The sequence below is a fragment of the Alosa sapidissima genome, chromosome 15, assembly GCF_018492685.1.
Source record: "Alosa sapidissima isolate fAloSap1 chromosome 15, fAloSap1.pri, whole genome shotgun sequence".
Taxonomy (NCBI): Eukaryota; Metazoa; Chordata; class Actinopteri; order Clupeiformes; family Clupeidae; genus Alosa; species Alosa sapidissima.
The window spans coordinates 17,226,508-17,237,457 of NC_055971.1; the positions used below are offsets into that span (position 1 = coordinate 17,226,508).

The window sequence follows — 10,950 nt, forward strand, 5'->3', positions numbered from 1 at the left end:
ACCACTGAACTTGCTAAAGATCTTTTCCCGCGCTGTCCTTCTCTGCATAAATCTTCTACACTGTAACACACTTTTTGTCACACACTGCCGGTGGGTAATGAACTGTTTCCCAATGAAGTACTTGAAGACACGTCTTTCAGGTTGGCAGAGATACCGAATTAATCGGCAAACGAATTCTCATCGTCTCTCCAGCCACCACCAGAGGGAGCTGGGATGTCTCATCACCCTGCACCTGCCACAACGTACTCTTCAAAACAGTTGTGTCACTTATATTGTCGATAAATGGGCTTTAATATTTGATTTTTCGTTCAATGCGGAATTTAACGAGTACATAATTACATCGGGGAAAATAGAATGTTTGTGCGTTCTGATTTTGCACAATATGTGCAGCAGAATATTTTCAAGAACTCGATTGTAAACCAAAATAATGACATATGACGATAACCTACTGCAAACTCGCAGCGTTATATTACAGAAAATAGTTCGGAAAAGACAAACATAATTGTGAGCGTGTGAGCGCATTCACTCACCCCATCCTGTCTGACACAAATTTATTCAGACTGGACCAAACTGTAGCTGTCGCTCGCGTTTACTTGGAGTGACATGACTCAGGTCCATTTAAGTCTTAACATACGCATTCCACCGTAAATATCATCCAATCGCGGAGCACAGAGGGCGTGATTTCCTCACTCCAGCTTTCCAAATGTATGAAGTTTAACCCAGTACAGCCGATTGGAGAGAATGGTGTACCTCAGTACGGATACGCGTCTAAGAATTTCCCACCCTAATTTTATTCGTTTGTAACTTTTATTGCGTAAAGTAGCCTAGTTTGTTTTCGTATTTTATGTTACAAGTGCAGTGGATCCTCGCTTTGGGTTCTCTGCACAAATGGCTTTGAATATCTCCCTGCAGCGGCACGGGATTCCTACAGTCGCTGTTCTCTTCCACTTACTTGTGAGTGCATTGACTTTGACAGGTTATGCATCGGCACAGGTCTTTGACACTTTGGGATTATCATATGGTTTGAGAACGGACCTCTCAGAGGATGCTATATTGGTTGCAAACAATGGAATACGCGTGCCTTTCGGGAGATCCATTTTTGTTGATCCCATCAACGATTTGGTTACCCAAGTTCAGCCCGGAGACAAATGTAGCATAACCGTGTTGGATAATGACCCGTTGTCACAGAGACCGGGGCTGCTCTCCCCGAAAAAGTTTCCGTGTGAATTCGGTCCCAACGATGTGAAGTACTCGCACTTCGGCTCCAGGAGCCCGGCAAAGGACAGGGTGAGGCTACAACTCCGCTATGACACCCAAACTGATACAGTCATTATACCGTTTATGATGGAGGTTGAGGTAATCTTTACGCAGTTGGAAGTATTGACTAGAAATATGCCCCTCACTGTTGAAAGGCTCTTAGGAGCAAGTAATCCCATTGATAAGAAAATATTGGAATTTACTTATGACAGAAATGCATATCAGTGCAAAGTCGCATCACTTGCCAGCGGAAGTGCATTGCCCAGATATGGCAAACTTATTGACGAGGGAAAACTGGGAAAGATGGTGGACTGTGATGAATTTCTCAGACTCAACATTCGTTATCAGCACACGTTTGCCCATCGTTCCCCCAACAGAGATTATATTCCTATGTTTGTAGAGTTACAAGACAAAGAGGGCAACATATTAAACCAAGAGTTTTTCCAAATTATGGTGCGCATACGAGAAGGGGAGGAGAACACTGCCCCAAAGCCCAGTTTTGTGGCTATGATGATGATGGAGGTGGACCAGTTTGTAATGACTGCCATTACTCCTGATATGCTGGCTGCGGAGGACATAGAATCCAATCCAGATGATTTAATATTTAATATCACGTCCCCACTGTCTTTTGAAGAGGGCTACATTGTGAGCACAGATGATAGGAATTTGCCCATCACCTCTTTCTATCAGAGAGACTTGAAGGAGCTGAAAATAGCCTATAAGCCCCCTGCTGTGGATTCAGACAGTGAGCGAATTTTCCAAATCGAGTTTGAGGTTGTGGACACTGAGGGTGCTGTGTCGGACCCCTTTGCCTTCATGATTGTTGTCAAGCCAATGAACACTCTGGCCCCTGTCGTGACCCGAAATACTGGACAGCTGCTGTATGAGGGACAATCTAGGCCGCTGTCCAGCTCACACAATTTAGAGATTAGTGATGAAGACAACCTGGACAATGTGAGGGTCAGTGTGATTGATGGGCTCAGACATGGGCATCTGACAGTTTTGGGGTCACGGAGGAAATTTTTCACGCCAGCTGACCTGGATAATGGTGTGGTCATCTACCAGCACGATGGCAGTGACACCTACAGTGACAACATAATTTTTCGGATGACCGATGGCAAGCACGAAGTGGAATTCCTCTTCCCCATCACCGTGGTGCCAATGGACGACGAGCCACCGATCATCAATGCCAACACAGGCCTGGTCCTGTTCAAAAATCAGATGATTCCAATTTCACCCCTGACGCTCAGTGCGGCTGATATAGATTCAGAGGACTCCACTATTAAGTTCATAATCCAGCCCCCATTCTCCACAATAGGAGAGGTGCTACTGCGGCAATCAGAGGCCCCAGAGGATCCGTCTACATGGCGGTTCGATGCTGAGGACGAGATGTACGAGAAGTCAGTGACAGAGTGGCTCCAGGTGGACATCACCGATGGCAAGCTCTTCTACAGGCACGTAGGGCCTCACATCACCGGGCCTGTCATGGACCAGTTTGTGTTCCGCGTCCAGGATGACAACGACCCCCCCAATCAATCAGGGGAAAGCTCGTTCATAATCAAGATTCTTCCCATCGATGACATCCCTCCCGAACTTTACCCGGGCACCACACTGCAGATGACCGTGCACGAGTACCAGCTCACATACTTTCGCAAGAAGTTCCTGCGTTACACAGACCTGGACTCTGAGGATCGCGACCTGAAATATACCATTACGCAGCCACCCACTGACACAGATGCAAACAACCCCCTTGTGTTTGGGTCAATCGTTTTGACTGAAAGTCCAGGCATGCAGGTCACAGAATTCACCCAGGCGCAAATCAATCACCACAAGATAGCCTACAAGCCACCTGATGTGGAACTGGGTATCATAGCCCACGTGGTGCAGTTTGCGTTCACTGTGGAAGACACAGCTGGAAATAGCGTCACCGGATCCTTCAACATTTATCTTCAGCCTGTCGACAACAAGCCACCCCAGATAACTAACTCTGGTTTCACTGTGTTGGAGGGCAGCACACATGTCATTACAAGAGAGGAACTGGACACCGAGGACCAAGACACTGACAGCAGTCAGATTTCATTCACAGTCATTCAGCCTCCACTTCACGGTGTAGTCCAGTATACATTCACTGACCTGACCAAAGGTGATGCGTTTAACCTGAGGGACATTTCAGAGGGGAAAATTACATATGTCCACAATGGAGATGAATCAACCAGTGATTATTTCCAAATAGATGTTAGTGATGGAGTCCACGTTGTCACAATTACTATCAGGGTCACTGTGAAGCCGGTTGATGATGAGAAACCCACCATCAGTCTCCCAGCTGGCACCATAGGCTCACACATTGATGTGTTGGAGAACGGGGCCACGGAAATTACGACAAGCGTCATTCAGGGCAAGGACGAGGATACAGATGACCTCCGGCTGACCTTCATCGTGGAGGACCCTCCCGTGTTCGGGGAGATTCTTGTGAATGGGGTGTCCGCTGGGAGGTTCACCCAAGCTGACATCATCAGCGGCTTTGTGGTGTACGCCCACACCGGGGGAGAGATCGGTCTCACCACCAAGGAGGACTTCTTTAATCTGACCCTCACAGACATGTCAGATGAGTGGACCGTCGGGGGCAACAAGGTTACTGGAGTCAGAGTTCAGGTCACCATATTGCCCCTGGATAGCCAGGCTCCTGAGGTGTTTGTAGGGCCCCTGTTCAGTGTAGTAGAGGGAGAGAAAAATGTCATAGAGATCCTGCACATTAGCGCAGATGACGTAGACACACCCAATGATGACCTCCTTTGCACGATCATTGTTCAGCCATCGTCAGGCTACATAGAAAACATATCCCCAGCCCCGGGCTCGGAGAAGTCTAGGTCAGGCACAGCCATCAGTGCATTTACCATGAAGGACATTAGGCAAAACCACATTTATTATGTGCAGAGCATTCACAAGGGCGTCGAACCTGTGGAAGACAGGTTCACTTTCAGATGCTCCGATGGCATTAATTACTCTGAGAAGCATTTCTTCCCTATTAGGATTATCCCCTCCAATGACGAGAAGCCTGAGATATACATGAGGGAGTTTGTAGTGATGGAGGGCATGAACATTGTCATAGACACCCCAATTTTGAACGCAGCAGATGCAGATGTCCCTTCTGATGAACTGACATTTATAATCACCAAACCCCCAAAACATGGCGTTCTCCTAAACCAGTTGACCTCTGGCACCGTTCCAATTAGCAATTTCACCCTTGACCAGATCAGAGAAGCCTCTAGTATTGTCTATGAGCACGATGATTCAGAGACCACAGAGGACAGTTTCACTGTCATTCTCACTGATGGTAAATTCACAGTGGAGAAAGAGGTCCTGATCATGATTATTCCCGTTGATGATGAAACGCCAAGGATGGCCATTAACGACGGCCTCGAGATAGAGATAGGGGATGTCAAAGTAGTCACCAACAGAGTTTTAAAAGCCACTGACTTAGACTCGGAGGATAGCACGCTGACATACATCATTCGCTATGGACCGAACCAGGGATTTTTACAAAGGCGGACCCCATTCGGTTATTTAGAGAACATCACAATAGGGATGAATTTCACCCAAAATGAAGTAGACCAAGACTTCATTGTTTACATACACAATGGGCAAGAAGGGATTCGCGATCTGATTAAATTCGATGTCACAGATGGCATCAATCCCTTGATAGACAGATACTTTTATGTCACAGTCGGCAGTATAGACATGGTCTTCCCTGATGTTGTCAGTAAGGGTGTTTCCCTGAAGGAAGGGGGTAGGGTCACCCTGACCACTGATCTGCTGAGCACCCATGACCTGAACAGCCCCGACGAGCACCTGGTCTTCACCATCACCCGCGCGCCCATGAGGGGGCATCTGGAGTGTACGGACACCCCTGGTATGCCCATAAGTTCCTTTACACAGCTGCAGCTGGCCGGGAATAAGATCTACTACATCCACACGGCTGACGACGAGGTCAAAATGGACAGCTTTGAGTTCGAGGTGACCGACGGGTACAACCCGGTGTTCCGCACCTTCAGGGTGTCCATCTCAGATGTGGACAACAAGAAACCGGTGGTGACCGTGCACGGGCTGGTGGTCAGCGAGGGAGAGAACAAGCTCATCACTCCGTTCGAACTGACAGTGGAGGACCGGGACACGGTGGACCAACGGCTGAAGTTCACCATCACCCAGGTGCCGGTCCACGGCAAGCTGCTCTTCAACAACAGCCACCCGGTCACCTCTTTCACCAAGCAGGACCTGAACGAAAACATGATTAGCTACAAGCACGACGGCACCGAGTCGTCCGTAGACTCTTTCTCCTTCACCGTGACCGACGGGACTCACACAGACTTCTACGTCTTCCCCGACACAGTGTTTGAGACGCGCAGACCCCAAACCATGAAAATCTCCATTCTCTCTGTGGACAATGGTGTTCCGCAGATCATGGTCAACAAAGGAGGCGCAACCCTCAGGATTCTGTCCACCGGTCACCTGGGGTTCCTCATCACAAGCAAAGCCCTGAAAGCAGAGGACAGGGACAGTCCGCAAGTGGCCGTCACCTTTAGGATCACGGTGGGCCCAGAGCATGGCTACCTCATCAACCTGGGCAAAGGCAACGTCACAGTCACCACTTTCACACAAGGTAAGAAAGAAAAAGTATTGTTTGCAACATTCATTACAGAAAGTATAACTGTCAAGTATGTTGTTTCACATTATCCCAACCAATTTAACAGTGCAGGTTCACTGCTGGCAGTAGACATATTTTACTTGGCTACAGACTCTTTATTATTCCTGAAAGAGATGTCTGTTTTTTCCCAATCACCACATGGGATGCAGTTCACACCACGCTTGTCTGTATCACAAAAGGGTTTGTACTCTCGCATTTTAACAAGGTGTGTCATGACAGCATACTTAGTGTATCAGACAGCACACGTATTGAATTACATATGGCTCCCCAGGTAGAGACTTTGAAGGGGTTTTAACACGTTCCTCTGAGATATAGAGTTTCAGTAAACCTTACTGCTCCTAACAAATCCTTTTTGTTTACTGACTCATTGGTCATATACTGTATGTACAGGGGTAAATTATGTTTTGTAAATAGCATTGGCTTGCTGCAGGTTAAAAATAACAAAAGGTCCATTGAGCTAGCTGTTGTTGTTGTAAAAAGGTTCTCTGAAGCTGTTTATATTAAGATAAGAAATTCTTTATTCATCCCGAAGGAAATTTGACTGTCACAACAGCACCGTCCTGTGCATGTTAACACACACACACACATACAATAAAAATACATAAAATAAATTATTAAAAAGTATAATAAAAAGTATAATAATAAAAAAATAATAAAAAATAAAAAATAAAATAATAATAATAAAGTCACATCACATCAGTCATCAGCCACATGTTTGTTATTAACCTTAACCATAATACCTTAGACATACAGTAACAGTAACCTAAATCCTGAGGGGAAAAAGTGACTGAATAAAACTCAAATTAAGGGTGGGAGGTGAAGACTTGATATAAATGTTTAACACACATTTGAACAGTTCTGCACCATAGTGGTAGTGAAAGTTAGAAGTGTTCTTTGGTATAGCTCTAGGGTATGTCAGGCCAGCACACAGCATTGACATGTTGTTATCTGACCAACAACTGGTCAGATAAGCACTTTAGCAAACAATGGCAAACCTCACTTCAGCCTCAAGAAGTGTTATTGCACGAAGGAATGCATTATATCGATTTATCTTTCATATTGTCTATACCTGTCTTACATGTGGTATTTCAAAACATCAGGATAGCGTATATTTCTGTGCAAATTAGATTTCATGTAGCAGGAACTTAGTGATTTGACCTGAAACGACACAACACAAGTCAAAACTCAGCAGGCAAAAGGAGACTGTAGCGAGAGTAGCCAATTCTGTGGCTGTGTGTTCTTTATGAGACAGTGAAGCGTGCCTCTCTGGTCCTGAGGGGCCTGTATCCGTGTGCAGCCCAAGCACCTGCGTAGTCAGAGAGCCCGGAGCAGAAAGCACCATCGATTTACCCTCACTGCTCTTCTCTGCCCTAGCATATCCCCCCAACCCCCACCATCCAACCCTCACCCTCACCCTCACCTCCGACGCCTGTTCAATATTTCAGAGGAGTCGTGCAGAAGGAGTGTAAGGGCAAAGCATCCAGTAAATAAAATGTCTCCCTCGTGGGCATTTGGGAGATGGTGGGGTTACATTTTTATGAGCTGGCCGTCTTTGAAGGGAGGAGTGTTTTGACATCAAATATTGAAGATGCGAGGCAGCAGCAGCCGCAGCAGCGGTGGTGGTGGTGGTGGTGGTGGTGGTGGTGGTGGTGGTGGTGGTGGTGGTAGCGGCAGCCGTAAACTTCACGCTTGCCCAGAGAACAGACCTTTTAGAAGCACGTAAACGCCTCAGCCGCGTTCAATGAGAGAGCGGCTCGACAGATATGCTGATGTTCAGTCGTTAATGTTATGTGTGCCTCATATTTCTTTTTTTTACATGTCTTTGACTTGTAGTGTTAAATGAGCTAGCAGTGAACTGATGACAGTGAGGCATCCTGTAGGTTTTGGAAGTCTGCGTTCTCTGAACTGTTGAGGCATCTGCAAATTGGCCAAGCTGGAAGTGGGTCAGCTGAGTTGACATGTTGATGTCTGAAATGGCTGAAAGCATCGCCAGGCTTTCCATGTGTTTATTTACTTGGTGACTTTGTTTAAAAAAAAAAAAACAAAGGAAAATAACATTTTACTGGGTCTTTAAAATGCTTTAAAAGTAAGGCTAACATTGGCATTATGGCTCAGGGTAGGCATGAACTATGTGTACCTTACAGACATGTCTCTGTTATTACAGTAAAAACTAAATAAATGTCAGTGTACGTCTGATTTAGTGTGGGATAGGGGAATAGGAAGTGGAATAGAATACTGATTTGCTTTTCTCTTCTCCCTCAGCTGACATTGATGACATGCATATATGCTACGTTCTAAGAGATGGAGATAACGCCACGAGTGATGTGTTCTTCTTCTCCATCGAGGATATCGGTAGGTCTCTTCAAGTCTTTCCCTCTCGCCTCTCACTCAAACAATGAGGTTGTGATGGCATGACTGTGTTGCATTTGTTAGTCAAATAACGTGCACTTCATCACCATCACACATTCACAAATTCCTCAGTGGACAAATGGTTCTATGATGGTTCCTGAGGACTGACATAATTAAAAATGTATGGTCTGAAAGGGAAGGGTTTGAATTTTGAGTAAGAGGTACCAAGAAGAGAGGCCCTGACTTATGAATAGATCTGGTAGACCTACGTCAGGCCTGCGCCAGATTTGGGCCAGACCCTCACCGGGACTGGCCTGGCCTTGCTTTGGTATCTGCCAAAGATCTAACAACTTCGCCTTCAGCTCTGGAGCTGATTCTTCCCCCCTCATGCCCATATGTATATTTTTAGCATTCTGAATCAGAAGGGTACTTTTTTTCTCTCCAATAAAAGGGTTGCTGGAGGCAATTCCGTAATATCCAGTTGTGCCAGCTAAGGGAGAATGAGCTTCTGCAAGTGAAACTAGATTCTAGTACTGCGGGTGGTGCTTTTGTGGAGAAACTGTGTGTGTGTGTGTGTGTGTGTGTGTGTGTGTGTGTGTGAGGTTGTGAGTATGTGTATGTTTGTGCGCACGCACTGAATTTAGGTTGTTAATGGCTTTCCTTTTTTCTGTGTGTGTGTTTTTGCTCTACATGTGAGCAGCCCACATTGTGGAGCTTATGTAAACATGTCCTCAACTATATCAATAATATTAGGAGAGGACAAATGCTCATCACAGGGAGGACTTCTACCAGTATATCATGGACGATACGATATGACACATCCCTGATGTAAATGTATGTGTGTGTGTGTGTGTGTGTGTGTGTGTGTGTGTGTGTGTGTGTGTGTACATATTCATGTATGCATATACGTACTGTACATATTTTCATATTTTCATATTTTACAGACCTCTTCTGGGAGTCTCATTAGCAAATTTTGTGTACAAGCCTCCAGTGAAACTCAGCAGAGATAAAGAATGCAATAGTATTAATAGACTCATAAACACTTTGTTGATTTTCCTCGGGGCACACCTTGTTTTACTGAGTTCGCGTGTGATTGGCGTGTGTGCAGGACTGGAGTGGAGGAGAAGGTCCAAACAGCTGCTGGTAATAATGTTCTCAGCGCTTGTGTCATTACGGGTTCACTGTCTGGCACAATAGAGAAAGACAAAATGAGCATTACCACATTGAGCTGGCGGAGAGCAGTTTTGTATGTTAGATATTAATTATCCATGCAGGTCCTGGCCCCCTTTGAAACATTTTTGTAATTGCTCTTTTGCTTTTCTCAAACACAGCTGAGGCTTAGTATTAAGAAAGATAAAATTCACAGTGTGGATGTGTTTTTGTTATGTGTGTATGCATGTGTGCAGGTGTGTGTGTGTGTGTGTGTGTGTGTGTGTGTGTGTGTGTGTGTTGTATGTGTGTGTGTGTGGTTCTGTCTATTTATGTGCATGTAGATGTGGTTGTGTGGGGTGTAAATAAGGATGAGACTATGTATGAGACTATGTATGAGACTATGTCCTGTGTGTGTGTGTGTGTGTGTTTGTGTGTGTATGTGTGTGTCTGTACATCATCAAGGCAAGTGTGTGTACGTTCAAAAAACCAAATAAAAAAACATGTGTGTATTCAGTTGTCCCCCAACACAGCAACACAAACGACTTCTCTGTTCTCTCTCTCTCGGTCCATGTGGGTGGGTCTTTCCATCCCCATCTGTTCCTGTCTGCTGTAGTTCACTCACGGGCCAATACAGAAACTCTAAAGACGCTCACTCCTTAGGTATGCAAGTGAGTGCCGCCGTGGGGCCTTGCTGAATAGCATCGCCGCCATGACGATGATGATGCCGCTGACGGGTGGCGGTGAGTGAAAGCCAGCGAGCGAGTGAGGGTGCCCCGGTGACGTGACTTTTTTTATTTGGCTGTTCCACGGCCTTGGAAAAACACAAAGCGCATCTCTGAGGGGAGCCAATCGGTCTCTCGGTGACGGAGACACAGCATCTCTCTTACACACAGCACAGACACACACATACACACACAACACACACACACCACACACACACACACACACACACAGACGGACAGACACAGACAGCTGATGGGGTCGGAGAGGTAACCCCGCGAGGCCGAACCCAAGACGAAAGGTGCTGGGAAAAGGGGCGCTAGAAGTTAAGGAGGATGATGGAGAAACAAGGGACCTGTCCCCCCTTTATTGTCGGACGAGCTCGGACAGCTCTTTTCATCTCCCCTGGTCTGCAAAGCGTAGCCGGTGAATAGACAGCAGGGATTCCAGTCGGGGCTCATGAAAGTGTTGGGAGACCAGGGCCAAGGCAGTGGCGGCGGATTGCAAAGTGCACATGGGAAGAGTCTCCCCTCTCAGCCCTCGGCGCCGCTGCCAAAAGAGCAATGAATAGGCAGCGTGACAACGGTAGCAAAGCGAGCCAGTGTGGGATTAGAATAAATACAATGTTTCACTCTCTCTCTCTCTCCCTATCTTTCTCTCTCTCTCATTCTCTCTATCTCTCTCTTTCTCACTATCTCTCTCTCTCCCCCTTTCTCTCTGTTTCTGTATCATTAGGCCAATCTGTACACAGGAGAATCTGGGAAGAGAAC

At 46.2% G+C, this 10,950-nt stretch overlaps 1 protein-coding gene across 1 annotated transcript in view; it reads left to right on the plus strand.

Annotated features, from left to right (window-relative positions):
- The first annotated feature begins 746 nt into the window (after positions 1-746).
- Positions 747-10,950, plus strand: part of frem2b (FRAS1 related extracellular matrix 2b) — an 81,886-nt gene continuing 71,682 nt past the window's right edge. Inside the window, exons 1-2 of the mRNA XM_042064557.1 lie at positions 747-5,914; positions 8,222-8,311. Of these exons, the coding sequence (XP_041920491.1) occupies positions 889-5,914; positions 8,222-8,311 (5,116 nt within the window). The 5' untranslated portion in view covers positions 747-888. The remainder of the gene's footprint in view (positions 5,915-8,221; positions 8,312-10,950) is intronic.